This window comes from Equus quagga, chromosome 1 (genome assembly GCF_021613505.1).
Source record: "Equus quagga isolate Etosha38 chromosome 1, UCLA_HA_Equagga_1.0, whole genome shotgun sequence".
NCBI lineage: Eukaryota > Metazoa > Chordata > Mammalia > Perissodactyla > Equidae > Equus > Equus quagga.
Window position 1 is genome coordinate 96,466,857 of NC_060267.1, and position 18,878 is coordinate 96,485,734.

The 18,878-nt window shown below is 62.4% G+C and overlaps 3 protein-coding genes across 3 annotated transcripts; all 3 read right to left on the reverse strand.

Moving 5' to 3' along the window:
• Positions 1 to 128: 128 nt before the first annotated feature.
• LRRC26 (leucine rich repeat containing 26) lies at positions 129 to 2,120 on the reverse strand. The gene is made up of 2 exons (XM_046672501.1): positions 569 to 2,120; positions 129 to 481 (listed from the first exon to the last, which is right to left on the reverse strand). Exons 1-2 carry the CDS (start codon positions 1,239 to 1,241, stop codon positions 165 to 167), a joined length of 990 nt encoding a protein of 329 aa, XP_046528457.1. The 5' UTR covers positions 1,242 to 2,120; the 3' UTR covers positions 129 to 164.
• An 87-nt stretch (positions 2,121 to 2,207) lies between these two features.
• Positions 2,208 to 3,276, reverse strand: TMEM210 (transmembrane protein 210). The gene is made up of 4 exons (XM_046672502.1): positions 3,174 to 3,276; positions 2,896 to 3,031; positions 2,640 to 2,669; positions 2,208 to 2,454 (listed from the first exon to the last, which is right to left on the reverse strand). Exons 1-4 carry the CDS (start codon positions 3,259 to 3,261, stop codon positions 2,253 to 2,255), a joined length of 456 nt encoding a protein of 151 aa, XP_046528458.1. The 5' UTR covers positions 3,262 to 3,276; the 3' UTR covers positions 2,208 to 2,252.
• Positions 3,277 to 4,068: 792 nt separating this feature from the next.
• Positions 4,069 to 17,899, reverse strand: ANAPC2 (anaphase promoting complex subunit 2). Its single transcript, XM_046672499.1, has 13 exons — positions 17,738 to 17,899; positions 16,856 to 17,478; positions 15,710 to 15,842; positions 14,531 to 14,705; positions 13,984 to 14,103; positions 13,415 to 13,532; positions 12,559 to 12,740; positions 12,036 to 12,177; positions 11,583 to 11,658; positions 11,291 to 11,494; positions 6,735 to 6,864; positions 6,254 to 6,489; positions 4,069 to 6,144 (listed from the first exon to the last, which is right to left on the reverse strand). Exons 1-13 carry the CDS (start codon positions 17,852 to 17,854, stop codon positions 5,932 to 5,934), a joined length of 2,469 nt encoding a protein of 822 aa, XP_046528455.1. The 5' UTR covers positions 17,855 to 17,899; the 3' UTR covers positions 4,069 to 5,931.
• Positions 17,900 to 18,878: the final 979 nt, after the last annotated feature.

Genomic DNA, 18,878 nt, shown 5'->3' on the forward strand with positions numbered 1-18,878 from the left:
CCCCCAGGGGCCCGGCGCGCACCGCCCCCCCCACCCGGTGTGTGCAGTGGTGATGCCTAAAGGAATGTCATGAAAATTTCAGTTTGTGTCGCTTGTTCACGCCTGCAGGGAGTGTGAAGGGGGGCAGGGCATACAGGGAAGATTCGAGGGCAGCCGCAGCCCGCTCAGGCTTGGGCGGCGGCGGCGGGGCTCCCAGTGTCTGCGAGCGAGGCCGAGCAGGGCCCGGGATCCGGCGGTCTCCTCGGTGGGCGGCGGGCGGCGGCGAGGCGGCGGCGGCGCGTGCGGCAGGCGGTGATCATGGTGCCCAGCGCCAGGCAGGCGGCCAGGCTGGCAAGGAAGGACACGGGCCCGAGTGCGTAGACCACGGCCAGGTCCCGCGGGGCGAGTGACTGCGCGCAGTGGTTGAAGGCGGCGTCGGGGAAGGCGGTCAAGGGACTGAGCACCAGGTTCCCCGGCGACACGCAGAGCAGCGTCTCGGTCTCTGCGGGACACCGGCGCGGCGTCAGGAGGCTGCGGCGGCGTTAGTGGTAGCCCGCGCCCGCCCCCGCCCCCATCCCCCAGGGCTCACCTGGCGCGGGCCGTGGGTGCCTGCGCAGCCAGATGCAGAGCGGGCGCAGAGCGCAGCCGCAGGCCCAGGGGTTGCCACGGAGGCGCAGCGCATTGAGAGCGGGCAGGCAGGTCAGCAGGCCGGGAGGGAGCGCAGACAGCTGGTTATCTTGCAGGCTGAGCTCGTGCAGCAGCGGGAGTGCGCCCAGGGCCGCAGGTTCCAGGCGCGCTAGCCGATTGCCGGCCAGCGAGAGGGCGCGCAGAGCGCGCAGCCGCGCGAAGGTACCGGGGGCTAGCGCTTCCAGCTGGTTGGCGCTGAGGTCGAGGTGCTGCAGCGCGCCCAGGCCCCAGAAGGCCCGCGCGTGCATCCAGCGCAGCCCATTCTCGCGCAGGTCCAGGCGTAGCAGTGCCCCAGCGCCCACGAAGGCACCGGGCGGCAACGCGCGCACGCGGTTGTGGTCCAGCAGCAGCGCGAGCACGCTCCAGTTCAGGCCCCCTGGTACGGCGGGCAGCTCGCGCCGGGAGCAGTTGGCCTGACCGCCTGGCGCGCACGCGCACGCCTCGGGGCAGGCCAAGTCTCCCCGGGCTCCCGAGGGGGCGGCCGCAGCCGACGCCTGGGCCCAGACTGGCCACGGAGACAGTAGCAGCAGCAACAGTGGTGGCGGCGGCCACGAGAGAAAAGAGGGGTTCCGCATGGGGGCAGGAGTGGGACCTGCGAGGGGAGGCCTGCTGTCCGTGCGTCCCCGGAGCCCGTCCGTCCCTGCGGCGCCCGCACAGATATTGACTCTCCGCCTCGGGCTCGCGCCGGCAGTTCCTGTCCCATGGCTCGTCCCGCGCCTAGGGCGGGGGCTGGGCACAAAGCCAGCGCCCGGCACTGCCAGCCACCTGTCCCGGAGCTCCCGGGCTCCTCATGGCTCCGCGCCAGCAGCGACGCTGACGAGACGCCACCCCGCCCCCCCACCCGCTCCTCGGCGTCGTCCGCCACACCCGGCCCTGCTGAGGCCTGAGCAGCTGCACCCACCCAACTCGTGGATGCGACACAAGGAATGCACCTTTGCTCCTCACCCCGGTCTCAGGCCGTCTCTGGCTCAGCAGAGTGACCTCAGTGCATACACACAGTGGCCCCCCACATAGGCCCGGTCCCATCCTGATGGTGGGTGATTGGTGGGGCACAGCACATGCTAGGGACTGGGCCCAGGGGCAGGCTGTGGGGGAAGGCTGGGAGGCAGCGTGAAGTCTGCCTTCTAAGGACTCACCTGGAACCTCAAGGACACTTTATGGGTGGGGCAGGGCACCAGCCCAAGTCCTCCTGTCAAATGCTGCTCCCTCTGGAGTCACCAGAGTTGTACATCCTGTCCTGGGGTTTCCAGGGGTGGGGATGGGGGCAGGGTGGGCAGGGGCCCAGGAGCCCTGCCAGCTTCATGGGATAAAGCAGAAGATGCAGGGAGGAGCTAGGCTGAAACCACGGCAGGAGGAAGTGGAGACCCCAGGGGTATGGTTCCCTGCCCTGGAGGGTGGACAGCAGGTGCCTGGTGTGGGCACGGGGCACCCCTATTAAAAATAAAAGAAATGACCCAGGTGCGCTCAGACCCCTTCCCACTCCGTGACACAGCTGCATGGCGCAGGGCTCTAGGAGCTGCCGGCAAGGAGGACAGCACAGAACCACTAAATACTTTTTAATTCCCCTTCCCCCTCGCTGTGCAGCCCTACTCATGTAGTGGTGGTGGGCAGGGTGGCTCCTCCAGAGTCACGGATGGGACTCTCGAGTCCATGGGGATGGCCATGAGACCGTGATCCTCCAGGGCCGGCATCATGGAGACCTCCAGGTCAGGGTCCACGAGGTGGGACTCCACATGCACCGTGTGCAAGTCCATGTGATCTTCCTGGACCCCAAAGTGCCCCACCAACCTGCACACCACGGGCCAGGTCAGGTCAGTGGCAGGGGGCCATCAGCATGGGCTCACATGGCCTTGACCACCCAGGACACACCCAGCCCTGGGGTCAGGGCCCCTGATGTGTCTGTGAACTGCACCTCGCAGGGCAGGGAACAAGGGCACAGCTCATCCTTGGGGTCTTCCCCTGGGGTCACTCACCTGCTGTCCATGTGTCCAGGGCATGTTTCACTGGGAGGATAAAGGTAGGTATGAATCCAGGAACAATGGGGCTGGGCTCCAGGAGCCCAGAAGTGCCCTCTGCACCCCACCAACCCAGTCTGGAACTGCCATTCTCAAGCCCGTGGTGACATCCACCCAGGAGCAGAGGCCCTTCTCCCAGCAAGACTGAGGACCCAAGGTGGGCAGTATGGCCCTAGGCCCTCACCCACCCACCCTGGCCCTGGGGCTCACGCACCCCTTGGCTCGCAGGACGCCAACTGCCACGATGACGAGAGCACAGAAGCAGCTGGCGCTGACACCCGCCAGGACCACGAGCAGGGCGATCAGGGCCTCGCGACTGAGGCCAAGGCTGCACTCGCAGTAGGTTCCAGCTGCAGAGACAGGGCCATCATCAACCGTGGTGGAGGACCCTGGGGCACCCCCCACCATGTGGCCACCAGGACATGCGCGCCTGGCCTGCCTGGATCAGGGAGGGCCCTGGCTGGGGCAGGGCTTGGGGGCAGGAGGAGGCACCTGCAGCTGGGATGAGCAAAAGGGACACACATATCACGCAGAGGGGGCTGCCGACCAGGCAGGAGTCAGGCTGGGGACAGGGGGCCATGTCCAGCCCCCGGCCCCACCACAAATCTCTGGACGGAACTCATCAGAAGGTGCTGACCTCACAGTTGGGTTGTGAGGTAGGGAGGGTGGGGGCAGGGCCCCAGCTGGAGCTTCACTCACCCCTGGGGACCAGGATTGGAGGAGCTCTGGGCAGGCAGCCTAGGGGTTTAGGTAGGGTAGACAGGAGCCACTCCTAGTGCCCTGGCCGGATCTGAGACAGAGACAATGGTGGGGCTGCCCTGGCCTCAGGTGGATGCTGCTTCATAGGGAAGGGGTGGGGCCTGCACTTGGGCCCCTGGGGCGGTGGAGACAGTGGCCTGGCTGGGAAACCTGAAGGCCCACAGCGGGCAGCACTGGGCCTCAGTTTCTCCGTCAAGGTAAGAGCTGCAGCAGCTCAGGGGGCCTGGGCTCCAGCTGACCCAAGTCACCACCCTCCACCTGAGACTGGGACAAGCAGGGACCGAGGGGGCCAGGCCTGGGCCTGTGCCCACTGCCCTCACACTGGCTGTTTTGAGGAGGGTCCTGGCCACACCCCAGCAATGTCCAGGTCTGGAGGGCCCCTTAGGGATCCCTAATCACCCGGGAAGCGGGGCACTGCCCACAGGCCACAAATCTCCCCAGAACATCCTCCTCTAGGAGCAGGTGGCTCAGAAATGATTGCAGGCAGCGTCTGAGGCCCGGCTTAAATGTGGCAGTAAAGTTAGAGCCCACTGCCACCTCTGGCCCGCCCGCCCTCCCCTCCAAGGCTCTGTTCCCTTGCAGCTTCCTGCAGACCAGGCAAGCGCCGCTCAAGGGACTTGCCTGCAGGCTGGCGTGGTCAGGGTTAACTTCAGCCTCCTCCCGGCCCCTGCCCACTCCTCTGAGGATCTGCCAAACAAACCACAAGCAGGAGGAAACGCGCGTCCCACGTCCCACGATGATCCCACTGGGCACCAGGGGGAAGGGCACAGCTTGGCCCCAGCTGGCCCCTGGCCACCAGGGACCTCCCTGACTGCTGGCACAGGTGCCCCCCTCCTGGTGGGGCCCTCAGGGACCAGCCAGCAGCTCCTTGCACACCTCTGCACCTCTTGAGTGATGTTGTGACCCAAGACACACTGAGTTTTACCACACTCGTCCGCAAACCAAGTCCAAAGGAACATAGAACAGGTGTGCCCAGGGGCTAGTGCTGCCACCTTGCCAGGCCAGTCCAGCAGGTTTGCATCCTGGTTAAGATGACGAAGGCGCACCCAGCCTGGTGCCAGGGAGGGCCTCCACTAGAAGTAAGAGGAGGGCAGCAGCTCCTCTTGTGCCCCCAGCACAGCCAGCCCTGGAGCAGACTGGCACATGAAGCCTGAGGGAGGGAGCTGCTGGCTCGTCCAACTCCTCAAATGGCTCAGGCTAATGTGCCTAACTCCTACCATTTCCTCCTTTCAGGCCTGTGCAAACAGAATTCTCTGGAGTAAGGAGAGAAAGTTCTGGAAGTGGGACTGCCATCAGGACTCCTATGTGGAGCAGGGCAAAGCAGAGAGATTGGGGCGAGCACTGGGAGGCAGCCTGGTGGGGATTCAGGAGCTGTCTGGGGCCTAGGAATGACCCGCTCCTGGGCGAGAGTGGAACAGTGGGGATGCAGGTTCCAAAGGGCCTTTGTTGCCTGTGAGGACAGCACCACCAGAAGAGCAGGTCCTGTCAGACCAGCAAGTTCTCAGCAACGGAGGCTGTGGCGCCCAGGGCAACTCTGAAGGCCTGGGTGGAGCCAACCTTCCGCTGCCTCCTGAGCCTGGACAGTGCTGGGTCCCCAAATGGGCCTTGGACAGGACCCTGTGTTCTGGACACACCAGCCCTGCGCCCCTGCGCTGGGGAAGGCTGGGCTCGTGGGGCCCTTCATCTCAGGACACGAGCACTGAGGCCACACGTCTGGCGGCTTTCTGAAAGCACACTTCACTGTGAGCCCCGAGCACTGCAGCAGCCCAGCCCTAGTGTGGGACAGTCCTTCTGCCCCAGCGTGCGTCCCGGTCAGCCGCTCCTGCTGCAGATGCGGGAAGTTCTTGCCTTAGCAGGGGAAGCTCAGCCAACGCTAGCCTCTTACCAAGCCCCTCTTACCAAGCCCGCACGTCCCAGCAGCAGCCCTGGGGCTCTCCGCTCAGCACCTCGGGGCCAGACCCTCAGGTTGGGTAGAGGGAGGGTGACCCTAAAGGTTCCTTTCAAAGGCCAGAGGAGTGAGGCTGCAGCTGGAGGCCCCAGGGGTGGTTCGAGGGAAGCCAAGCCCTGGTGCACGTCTGCCTGAGCCTCAGGCCTCAGATCTGAGGCCCTACCCTGGCTGGTGCAGCCCAGAGTCACCCACGTGCCAGGACTCCTTCAGGTTTGGAGCCCAAAGACAGGTGTGCAGGCCAGGGCTGGGCTGGCTCCTCGGGCAGCTTCCCTCATCTGCTCCCAAGGAGGGAGGCCCTGCCAGGTGACAGGGAGGCTCATCTGGAGGGAGACCCTGGATCACCTGTCCCTGAGGGGCCCACAAAGCCACCAGGACAGGGAAAGGATGAAGAACCATCTGCTTTACTCTGCAGTCTCGGGGCTGGGCAGGGGCGTGTGGGAGCTGGGCAGGAGCATGGGGGGCACTGGGTGAGGGGCGGGTGGGCTGAGCAGGACACGCCGAGGTGGGGATGAGGCGGGGATGGTGTGGGAAGGGCCTGGCAGGTCAGCTGCAGTTCTTGGGCAGGCGGTAGACGCCGGCCGAGTAGATGAGCTGCTGGTCGCGCACCTTTTTCTGCAGGAAGCCCTGGAGCTCCTGCAGGTCAATCTCAGCCAGCGCTGGCCCAGTCACCACAAACATGCGGAGCATGCTGTAGATGCGCTCCAGCGAGAGGCTCTCCAGGTTGGTCAGCATGGCCTGGATGTACGTCCAGAAGAGCTAGGGGGACAGCGGCCAGGCCAGCCATCAGGCAGGCCACCATCCAGGCTACTACCACACGGAAACCCAAGCCAGCCATCCCCCTGCGCCACCCCACCCCCGGGCGCACCAGCAGCTCCTCCTCCTTCTGGTCAGCCTGGGAGGCCATGCCCGAGTCGCTCTCGTCATCGCTGTCAATGAGCACCATGTTGTCTCGGTCCTGGGGCCGCTCCTCTTCGACCACAGAGAAGGTGCCAGCAGGCTCCTCCCGCAGCACACCTTGCTGCAGCCACACTGACATCCGCCGCCGCAGCAGCGCCACGGGCATCTTCACCACCTTGCTCAGCTCCTCCAGCGTCCAGCTGGCTGTGTGCGGGGCAGCCAGGCACTCTGGGCAGACTGGGCAAGGCCGAGCCTCCCTCCACCTTGTTAGCCCAGTTCAGCTTCCCAGAGGTCAGAGGGACCAGGCGGCCCAGCCAGGCCCCATGGGAAAGGGGAGGGAAGGGGCTGCTGCCTGCATGGCCCACCCCTCAGCAGACAGAGATCAGGACCCAGCACTGGCTCCCAGGAGGCATGGCTGGGGCAGGCCGGCTAGGGTCTGGTAGGCTTACCTTGGTCCTGGAAGTACAGCAAGACCACCGCCTGCACAGGGGTCACTGCCACAGACAGGGTGCGGTCGGCCAGCTCCACATCCATGGTCACTAGGCCCAGGGTGTGCTTCCAGCTGAGGGTCCGCATGGCCTGGGGAGGGCTGGGGTCAGCACAAGCAGCCCAGCAGATCTGGCTGGGTCCAGCTGGACAAAGCTCTGCTACCTGGCCCCAGCTGAGGAAAGGGCTCCCTGACCTGCTCCCCCGACCCCCCAGCAGGCAGACAGGCAGCAGCAGGATGAGCACAAGGCGGGGCTCCAGTCCCCCTCCCTCAACCATCATGACGTAACCCTGAGGGCCTAACCATGAGGGCTGCTGCTAGGAGTTGAACTGGCTCCAGAAGAGACCCAAGTCTTACCCCCCAGGACCTCAGAATGGGGCCTGACCTGGAAACAGGGGACCTTGGAATGGGATCTGACCCGGAAACAGGGGACCTTGGAATGAGGCCTGACCCGGAAACAGGGGACCTTGGAATGGGCCCTGACCTGGAAACAGGGGAACTCAGAATGGGGCCTGACCCGGAAACAGGATTGCTGCAGATGTAATTAGTTAAGATGAGGTCACCCTGGAGTAGAGCGGGCCCTAATCTAACATATCGATGTCCTTACAAGGAGAGGGAAGATGGAGTCAAGACACAGACACAAGAGAGCCACGTGAGATGGAGGTAGAGACGGGAGTGATGTGGCTACAAGCCAAGAAATGCCAAGGACTGCTGGCCCCACCAGAAGCCAAAGAGGCAGGAAGGGCTCTCCTACAGCTTTCAGAAGAAGCGCAGACCTGCCAACACCTTGGTCACAGAGTCTGGAGGCCTCCAGAACAGAGACATTTCTGTCGTTTTCAGCCACCTGGTTTGTGGTACTTTGTTGTAGGCACCACAGGAAAGCAATTCAGATTTTGATCCTGGGACAGGGGTGCTGCTGTAACACGTAACTAAAAATGTGGAAGTGGCTGTGGAGCTGGGAGCTGGGTGGAGGCTGGGAGAGTTCTGAGCCGCATGCTTGTAAAAGCCTGGATTGCTCTGAAGAGACTGTTGGTAGAAACATGGACAGTAGAGGCCACTCTGGTGAAGTCTGTTGAAAGGAGCAAGCGTCAATGGAAAGAGGAAGGGTGACCCTCATCAGAAGGTAGCAGAGACGTGTTCTGCTGAGTGGGAAGCAGAACTTGCAGGTGATGACCTGGAATATTTAGCCAAGATTTCCAAGCAAAGTGTGCAAGGTGCAGCCTGGTGTTTCCTTGCCGCTGGTAGTAAAATGCAAGAGGCAAAGCGGAGAGAACTGGTGAGCCACAGGAGGCGGCACTTGATGATCAGGACATTCTTCTGTGTGCTCTGAAGACAGAGCCAAGAGTGTGGCCAAAGAGATGAGCATGTGATGGTGGAGCCACCAGCAGGCTTAGAGAAGCCAGGACAGAGAGTGGCTGTCCAAGACAAATGTGAGGGCCTGTGACTGATGGCTTGGACGCCCATGACCTGCATGGAGGCCAACAAGGTTTCTGAGGATTTTATACCAGTAGAAACACTGCCAGCCTGGACCAAAAGGGAGAGACAACCAATGAGAGCATGAATCTGAGGGAAGCTTCAGTGCAGAGGCCTAGCAGAGGCACCCTGTGGGCCGAGAAGACAGCCTCAAGCCAAGGAAGGTTTTCTCAGTCCTTGAAATCAAACAGAACCTCCTCTGCTGGGCTTCAGACTTGCTCAGGGCCTGAGACCCCTTCCTTCCTTCCTTCTTTCCTTCCTTCCTGGCAGCTTCTCCCTTTGGGAATGGCGTATCTGCCTTACACCTGTCCCACAACTGTCCTTTGGAAGCAGACAGCTACTTGTCTGGTTTCACAGGTCCACAGCTGAGGAGGAGCTGTGCTCCAGGAGGAACTGTTCCTGAACCTGACGGAGATGTTCTGTAGATGCTGAGATCTGGGACCTTGACTTGGCATGTAGATGAGACTGAACCTAGAGTTGGTGCTGGAAAAGTTAAGACTTTGGGGATGTTGGAATAGGCTGAATGGATTTTGCACGTGGGAAAGACAAGCATTTTAGGGTACCAGATGGTGGACTCTCATGAGTTGAACTGTGACCTCCCCCAAAAGATATTAAAGTCTAATACCCAGTAGCTCAGAATGTAACCTTACCTAGAAATAACAACTATTTAACATGAAGTCATACTGGAATAGGATGGGTGAGCCCTTAATCCAATATGACTAGTATCCTTACAAGAAAAGGGAAATTTAGACAAAGAGACAGGAAAAAGCCACGTGATAACAGAGACAGAAGTTCAAGTGATGCAGCTACAAGCCAAGGAGCACCTGGAGCCACCAGAAGCTGGACGAGGCAAGGAAGCACTCTCCCCTGGAGCCTTGGGAGGGAGCACAATCCTATGACACCCTGACTTTGGACTTCTAGCTGCCAGAACTATGACAATAAACTTCTGTTGCTTCAAGCCCCCATTTGTGGTACTTTGCTACGGCCGCCCCCAGGACACCAGTACAGCCACAGGACCTTCCACAGTCCCCACAGCTCTCAGGGGGGCGGCAATACCGATCCCTACTTTGCCGAGAAAATGGAAGGAGAGTCGCAGCTTGCCCAGGTTGCAACCAGCAAAGCTGCAGCCAGGAGCTCTGGCTCCAAGGCCATGACTTTTACAACCACCGCTCCAGCCTGTAGCTGGGCAGACGCAAGGCCCAGCAGCAGACAGCACAGGCAAGGACACTGTGGGCTGCACCACCACCCACACATGTCCACCACAGTCCTCAGGCCAGGAGCTCAGCTGGTGGGAGGCAGAGGCGTTGTGGCCACAGGCCTGCCCTCTTGACACAGCCTTAGGACCCACCCTAGCCACTACAAGTGCAACTGGAGTGAAGACCAAGTGCACTGGGTGCATCACATCAGGTGCATTGAGCTTGAGCAGCAGGATGTGGCTGAGCCACCCCCGGGACCCAAGTGGAGACCCTGGTGGAGGCCAGTCGGGCCTCTCCCGGCAGGGGCAATGGAGAGCACAGGGAGGCTACACACCAACGGGGCAGCCAGAAGGGCGAGGAGAGGGCACCGAGCACACAGATGTCCTCAACCAGGAGGAGGTGGTGCAGCGCTGGCAGGCTCCACAAGCCAGCGCCACGACACAGGCAGGAGTGGAAAGTACAGGGGGGTGGGGGATGGGGGGTGGGTAGCCAGCAGGCGCCACTCAGACCCTCAAAGGCTGCAAGTTCACTCGAGCCTCCTCGCTCCAGGGCCCTGCCCTCATCTCTGGAAAGAAGTCCCTGTCCAGGGACTGGCTGTCCTGCACTGAGCCCTCCTCTCTAGGAACTAGGTTCTTGGCCTATGACACCAAATGCAGCTACATCCAACACCTCTCTCACAGCAAACCTGGAGAAGCTGCCTCCTCTCCCGCTGCCCCCCCCCCCCCCCCCCCCCCCCCCCCAGCCCTACCTGCCTCCCTCCTGGGGCTCTGTCCCGAGGCCTCTTCAAGCCCTGGTTACTGGCCCCCATCTCTGGAGGTGTCCCAGGAGCTCCTGGGGCTCAGGGTCTGCACCCTGGGTGCCTGCTGGACTCATCCTCACTTGGGTGCTCAGTGTCCCCTCAGGCCGAAGTGCTCTCTGGGCTGCACCCTGCGGCCTCTCAGGCCCCACAACCCACTTGTCAGACTGAACACCCCAGACCCTGCTTCTCCACCTGTCCCCAGAAACCTGGGACAAGTCCTAACTCCCTCCTCTCTCCCACCACATCTCTGCTGTACCATCACCTGGAAGGAAAGGCCCTCCTACATACTGTCACCTCCTGCCCACACCAGGCTCCTCCTGCCACATCTACCACCTGGACTCCCCGCCCCAGGACTGCCGGGCTTAGCCGCTGGAAGGGACAAGCGCAGAACTCAGCTAGTCCCCATCCCGGCCCCGCTCCTCACCACACCGCACACCTGCAGTGCTCCAGCCTCTCCTCCTCACTGAGCCCATACCCCCAGGGCCCCAACAGCAGTCGGCACTGTTCTTCCAGCGCCCTGGAACGTAGGAAAGCAGCTTCCAGGGAAGTAAGCTGGGGTAAGGCCAGGGTCACAGTAGGGTCACGGAGATCAAATGCCTCGAGAGCAATCTGGAGACTTCCTGGAGGCTCCTGGGTGGACGCCCCCTGACTCTCCCTGGGGCAAGCGCGGCACGCCAAACCCCAGTCTGAAAGGCCAGAGGATGAACGGTGGAAGAGGACGCTCAGACAGGCGATGCGTCCCCACCTCAAGTACATGCAAGAGCACATGCACGCATGCCCATCCACGCACACGTGCTCGCACGCAGGCTCCTAGAAGGGAAGGCAGGGGGAGCACAGCACTGGCCCCACCCTCTCGCCCCAATGCAGAGACACGTGAGGGGCATCAGAAGGGGACGGCAGGAAGAGCGAGAGCGACTGCAGAGACGGCCGTGCCCTGCTGTCCCTGCGCAGCCTGGCACTGTCCTGAGCAAGCCAGGTGTGGAAGGGGCACCAGGTCAGGCCGCAGCCCACCTGTGCTTCGCCCCTGCCACAGGGGAGCCTGGACAGTACCTTCAGCTTCTCATACTTCTTGCAGTAGACCTCCAGGGCCTCCCTGATGTCCTCAGGGACCTCTAGTTTCTCGTCCTTGAAGGGCGGCCAGAACTCGCTGGACAGGATGACAGCGTAGACGCCAAATGGCGGCTGCTCCTCCACGGGCCGCTTCTCATCCTCCTCACGGATGTTGGCATTGATTCGGCGGGAGTCTGCCATGTCCTGGGGTAAGGAGACAGGGGTCTCACAAAGACCCTGGGTCTGGTCTGGGGAGACCAGGACAGGTGGGCAGGGAGCCCTGGGCGCCCACCTTCAGCATGACCTCACAGAAGTGCATCGGGGCCTCGCCAAAGCGCAGCTTCAGCAGCTCCACGTTGCGGATCTCCCTGGAAGGACACATGTCTTAGGGGGTGTGGCATGTCCCTGCCCCAACCAGCACCCACAGCAGAGCACCCAACACCTCCATACAGGCTGCACAGGCACCCCCATGCAGGGAAGGGATGCCCCCAGGTGTGGAAGAGAAGCAGGAAGTGCAGCTCCAGCCATCACAGCCCCGTGCCTGCTCCGTCCCGGCAGAGGCCTGCAAGTCCCCAGAGACCCGCTCCCCCTGCGCCAGGGCCCGCCCAGGCAGCAGCTGAGCCGAGGCCAGTCCCTGCCCAGCCTCAGGCGACACAGCTCCTCGCAGACACAGCAGTCGACAGAGGGCGGTCAGACGCAGAGCGCATGGCAGCCCCGGAGCCCAGCAGCGCCTCGCAGGCCTCACCGCTCAGGGCTGAAGCTGAACTGGTGCAGGAGGCGGTCAGCCAGCAGTGAGCGATACTCGTTGATGAAGAGGTCCTTGCTGCCGTAGATGCTAACCAGCAGGCTGATTATGTCCGAGGAGCGCCGCTTGGAGCTGGACTTCCCTGCACAGCACAAGGAGGGGGCACCACTGGCACCTCGTGGGGACGGAGGCAACGTCATCTGCACCTAGGCAGGGCTCACCCTGTGGAGCCCACGAGGCCCAGGTCGAGGCAGTGAGTGCACAAGCCACCAAGGAATCCTCTCCACCAGCAGCAGGAGCAGCGAGGCAGGTGGGCAAGCAGGCACCCTCCTGTGGGCCTGGATGGGGACACGGCCCACCACGAGCCTGCCACAGCCAGCTCAAGCACCCCGGGAAACTGGACTGGGCTGGGCACTGACCACTGACCCCTCAAGTCCCAAAACACTCATGGCAACAAACTCAAGCAGAGTGCCACTGGACCCTCCCTCACAATCCAGAGCCTGTGGGGCTGGCGGGGGTGGACCTGGGTCAGCATCCACAGGGTCGGGGACCCAGTCCTCGGGCTCGCCGGAGTCGTCCTCACTGTCCTGGCCAGTCTCCAGGCTTGCCGGGTCTGTCTTGGACAGCTCAACAGCCAAGTCTCCTGTCCCATCCGAGTCCCCTGTCAGCCCAGCCACGATCTGTCGCACTGTGTCCTCCCGCGTCCTGCCGGGTATGAGTAATGTGGGCCCACGTGGTGCCTCCTGCTGCTGGCCCTGCCTGACCACATGATCCCACCTGACCCCTGCAGCCAGCACGAGTTGGCCAACGCTAAAAGCAGATCCATGAAACTTTTTCTCAGAAGAAAAAAAACATTAAAACAAAACACCACCATTTTCTGGGAGCAGCAGGAGCTAAGCTGACAAGACAGACATAAAGCCAGGCTGTTCATGGCTGAGAGACAGCAGATACCAGTCAGAGCAGCTCCAGATGCTCCCAGCTCCCCCAGGTCTCTGGGTAGCTGTGCCACGGCAGTGGCTCCAACACGTTCTCCCGCAGACAGCCTGAGTCTCTGTTCCTCATTATGGGAAAGGCTGAGCAAGGGCCCCACTCCTCCCCAGCTAGCCTGGGGGCCTGGTCAGTGCAAGGCAAAACTGAGCAGGGGCACCTCTCTGCTGGGCTGCCAAGCGGGGCCCCCAGCGCCTGCACACAGGCATGGTGACAATGAGTGACAGGGACAGGAACTGGCGTCAGTAAGAGGAAAGGCGAGGCCCCTCGGCCCAGCAGGAGGGACGGAGTGGCCCTGGTGTCCCAAGGGCCACATCCCCAGCTGCACTGCCCCCACAGGGAGCTCAGCTCCCCCAAGTCTGAGCAGCTCCTGGAGCCAGCGTGACACCCACCTCAGGTAGCGGCGGATGGGCTCACATGCCACCTCCAGGACGACCATGGAGGGGTCCAGCACCCGGAGTGCCTTGATGGCGGAGATGTAGAGAGTGATGATGTCACACGTGTTGACACCTAGGGTCAGGAGAAAGAGACAGGGTCACAGTGGCACCCAGGACAACACAGGGACATTGAGCAGCTGCACACTGGTCAGGTGGTCCTCAGGTTGCCACTGGACCTCACTCCCTAGACCGGCGTGACCTGCAGGAGCTGCCCCCTTCTCCCCCCACCTGCACCCACTCACACATGCTTTCTCCAGAACTTTCCAAGATCCAAGCCCCCTCTTAGCAGGCAGTTCATTCTGGGGGGATCGTGCACTGCCTCCACGCCCAGGCCAAACCTGTCAGTTCCCACGACTCCCTTCAAAGGAGGGTGAAGCAGAGGGTCCCCAGCCTCCCCTGAAGACTGCACAAGGCTTTTCCTTAACCCGCTTCCTGCCTAGGCCCTGCAGGCTGGCAGGTTGGACCCTGAGGCTCCGGGGTCTGGCTCCCAGGGCTCAACAGTGGGTGGGCAGAGCCCAAGGCACCTGGGTGGAGGAGACGCGTCTCCAGGGCGGCCTTGAGGGACACGAGCAGCTGCTGCCTCTGGTCAGTTCTTTCCAGGCAGTACTTGAGGTCCTCGACAGCTGGCCGAGAGTCCGGGAAGTCTGCAGGAAGAGGGTCAGGGCTTGCAAACACATCCATGGTGCACACTCACTGTGGGTATGAGAGAGGACACGGAGGCAGCCAGCCAAACGTCGAGCAGCCACACCTACGTCTGACAACCAGGACTGACACCTGCAGGTGCCACACGTTGCCCTTGCACCTTCACATGCCCACACACTTGACCACAACTGCCTAGAGGGCAGAGGGACAGAACAACGCTCACAGGCCAGTCCAGAGCAGGGAAGTGAGGCTGAGGGACAGGGGTAGACACCCAGAAGCACCATCAGGCACCATTTCACACCTGATCCCGACAGTGGGTTGGGATGAGCCACACCAGGACACACTCAGACAGCACAGCCCCAAGTGTCCCTCCCAACCCACGGAGCTGAAGGGCACAGGCACAAGGAAGGCAGGTGTGTGGGGGCCGACCTCGGATGATGCTGAAGAGCTCCTCGATGCGGAGGCTGGCATAGACGCGGTAGAAGAACCTCTGCACGTGGCAGCGCCAGCGGCGCAGCGTGTTGCCGGCCTCAGGGGACGCAGGCCTGGCGGGGCTGTCCTGCAGGAACACCTTGCCCAGCCAGCCAACCACCCTCTCGATCCACTGTCGGGAGAGCACAGGTGTCGGATGGTGGGGGCTGAGCCCCAGCCAGATCCAGAAGAGAGGCTGGGAGAAGCCCACAGCTACCTACCCTGCTGGCCAGGCCCAGGGGATTCCCCAAGGCCACCTGCTCTGGAGGCCAGGAGCCCATGCCAATCAGCAGGATGAGGAGACCAAAGGAGGAGTCCCAGGCCCTCCATCAATGCACCCCCACACCCCTCCAAGTGCATCAGTGCCCACACTTGTCTCTGGCTACAGCGACCCTGACGCAGGGCGCTGAGAATGTGCTCGCCTCCACCTGAGCGGACAGACTTGCCCTGGGGCCAAGTACACAACCAGCCCCCCACGTGCAGACAACACAGCGTATACTGAGAACATTTCAAACGCACACACGTAAATCTACAGGAGATACTGCCACATGGACCTGAGGACGCATACGTCCCCCCACAGACCATCCAACCACCAATGAGACCACCTGGACACTGCCACCTGTGGGTAGCACAGCTGCCCCAACCAGGCCTCTAGGCTCCCACCCACTTCAGACCACTGTTACAAGGAGGGACACTTGCTTTGAATTCTCTGTCGCAGCTAATCTGCATCCTCGGGAGGTGAACACTAGGAAACAGCAGAGAAACACAAGGGGGAAGGGGAGCAGGCTGGATGGCCCGAGGCTGGACCCAGCTCCTCCATGACTCTGGGGAGCCCAGAGCAGAGCCCCAGACCACACTCTAACAGCATGGGCACCCCGAGGCCCCTCAGTGGGACACCCCAGACCTTGGCACTGCCTGCAGCCATGGGACTGTGCACAGACCTCGCTGAGCATGTCACAGGCTCTTCCTCACTGTCACCAGGGTGGGCCCAGAAGAACTGGCCTCCACCCAGCACCAAGACAGCTTCAGCCGCCAGTGAGGTCTCCATTCTCTGGCCGCTTCTGAAGCCAGAGTGTTGGGTTTGCCAGAAGCCTATCCTCCAGTCCGAAGGGACCTGGCCCGAGGGAGCGGCCTCACCTTGTGGAACTCACGCAGGAAGGAGCGTTCGTACTCGCCCCGGCAGCGGTCCTCCATCCGCTCCCGCGTCACCTGGTGCAAGGTGGTGGTCACGGCCTCAGCACTGACCCGCTCCAGCAGACTGAGCCTGTGTCTGGAGGAGAGTCCTGCCTGTGAGCATGCAGCGCACATCCAGTGCACACCTCTCCACAGCCCTCCTGGTAGGGGGCACAAGTGTGCCAAGGGCTTCGAGGAAAAGTCCCTGGGAGGACGGAGCATGGACAAGGCACTACCCTCCCTCCTCAGCGGGCCTGTCTGCCCGGGCCAGGGCACTGGCCTTCCCCAGGTGAGCTGCATATATGGCTACCAAGGACCAAAGCCTCATCTAGAAATGGCTGTGAAACAACAGCTTAATACATCCCTTCTCTGGCCACTTAAATATAGATACTGCTGTGTCTGCTTTTCAGCACAGACCCTCATCTACAATAAGAAAGGGATGCAAGAAGAGATGAAAAAGAACCTTTCTAGGTAACTTTCATCTGGAATGGACCCAACAGAAGCCCTTCAGGGCCTCCCTGGCCCCTGCCAGCAACAGGACCACTCCCTTGGCAGTTGCACTGCCACCACTGCACTCAAAGTGACAAAATTGTCTTACGTGGCCACAGAGAGTGGAGGACCCGTGCAATAAAAACCTAGTGCTAACAACAACAAAAGCCTTCCCTCTTCAAAAGGCTGAGAAGGCAATCACTTGCCCAGCATGTCGGCCTAATCTCCAACTCATTCTGGAGAGGAAAAGCAACAAGCCCACCTTTTGCAGTTACAGGGTAGGATGAACATCACTTCTCCCCTAGTTAGCCTACAGAAGGTACGGCAGAATTCTGTGTAGCCCAGGAAACTTGGACTCACACAAAATCTTAGCGTAAGCAAAGCATGGAACCCTGGGCTAGCGTGAGTGAGAGAGAGACACACCTGCATCCAAAACAAAAGGCGCAAACCTGCAGCACAGGGATCCTGGGGACCCTCCCTCTGTCATGTCTGTGGCTACCAGGACAGGTGGCAGGGACCCCCAGCCAGCTTACCAGCTCTCTGCAGAGACTAGCTGGACACAGGGGAGCAAGTGGGAGTCAGGAGAGACAAGGGCAAGACCACACAAGTGTGAGTACTCACAGGACCTGGCTCAGCTGATGGAACTGCTCCAGCGCCTGGCGGCACCAGCATTGCTGCTTGTCACTGCCACATCCCGCACACAGCGGGCTCTGCAGAAGCCGGTAGTACCGGCGTCGGGCATACCTGCTGTCCAATTCCCCCTCCAGTTCCGGGTCTGTGCCCCCTTCTCCCTTTCTCTTACTCTGCATATAGACTCTCAAGAAGCGCCCATAGAGGCGCTGGATCATCTCCTGAAAGGTTCTGGGAGTGGAAAAGAACAGGACGCCCCGCAACGTGGTGTGGACTTTTTCCCGAAGCCCCTGAGCGCCGGTGCCCATCAGCAAGCCCAGGCGAGTCCATTTCTCCAGGAGCTCTAGGCTATGCAGGTAGGGATCCAGACGGCTCTCCAGCAGGCCGAAAGCGTCAAGGAGCAGCAGAAGGCACTGAGGCTCGTCCGCACAGTTCTCGCGCTGGGAGATGGTATTCCAGAACTCGAGGGAGATGTTGGCCTGTAGATCGTTCTGCAGCACCTCTACGAACCACTCCTCCAGGACTGAGTGCAGACCGTGGCCCCTCAGAACTTCCACCGCCGCCCGCAGCTCCTCCTCCTTCGGCGGGACCGCACCGCTGGTCCGGGAGGACGCCTGGCGTGCAGGCAACCGTAAGGAGGGAACACAGCGGAGAGGCGGGGAGAGGTGGGGAAGGGACGGGCAGAGGGGAGGCTGTGGAAACCCCGCTGCCCCTGGTCCGCGGGGCGCGCATGCCGGCCCGACACCGCGGAAGGGTTGCGGGGAGCCGAACGAGGCGAGACCGTGGAGGAGGGGGCAGGACAGGGGCGGGCGAGGATGGCGCCGCAGGGACCCGAGGGCGGGCGCCCCAACAAAGCCTCCTCCCGGGCCTCACCAGTCCTAGCGCGGCCGGCGGCACTAGCCCGGTGCTCACGGTATTCCAGGCCACCAGCAGCTCCTGCGCAGGCCCGGGGTCGCCGCACCCCTCCGCCGCCGCCGCCGCCGCCGCCATCTGCCCCCAGAGCCGCCGGCCCGGCGCGCGGAGTTGACGCAGGGTTGGGCGCGCACGGCGATGACGCACACAAGGCGCGCGGCGGTGTCTTGTGGCGGGCGCGCCGTCGGGAGGCAGTGCGCAGGCGCGGGCGGCGATGCTGTAGCGGCGGTTGGCGCGGCCGAGCCCGGGCGGCTACCATGACCCAGCAGGGCGCGGCGCTGCAGAATTACAACAACGAGTTGGTCAAGTGTGAGCGGCCGCGCGGCGGGCCCCCGGGCAGCGGGAGGGCGCGGGGCTTGGCGGCCCGCAGGCCCAGGCGGGACGGCCCCCAGCGCGCGGCCGGTGCGTACGTGTCCAGCCGGGTGATGCGGAGGCCGTGCGGACCTGCCCCGCGCGCGGCCACAGTGTGGCGTAGCCGAGGGCTGGATATCTGTGGGGCGAGCAGGAGGACGGAGGGCTTGAGCATGCGCTGTCCCCGGCCCCGCGGCGGTCTCGTGCGGTGCCTTGTTTAACCCTGAGACCCTGGAGGTGGACACTGGCCGGGCCGGGCGGAAGGTGACTCCACCGGCATCCGGGCCCGCCACCACCCTTCTGTGTTACAAAGCGGTGGGCTTCAGACTGGGAGGGGTGGTGCTCCTTCCTGCCCTGGGCCCACAGCGCCTGCGCCTCCTCACCCACCCTAGGCATCGAGGACCTGTGCCAGAAGCGGGACGAGTTGTGCCGGCAGATCCAGCAGGAGGAGGACGAGAAGCAGCGGCTGCAGAATGAAGTGAGACAGTTGACAGAGAAGCTGGCCCGAGTCAACGAGAACCTGGCACGCAAGATCGCCTCTCGCAACGAGTTTGACCGGACCATCGCAGAGACGGAGGCCGCCTACCTCAAGGTGGAGCTCGGGGAGTCCCTAGGTGGTTTTTGGCCTGAGGCTGCCCACAAGCAGAGGCGACAGGACAGCGGTGTGGCCGGACCCACTGTGGAGTGACAGCGCAGCTGTCAGTGGAGCCTGGTGCATCGTAGGTCCTGTTCTTTGCACCGTACTGGGTAC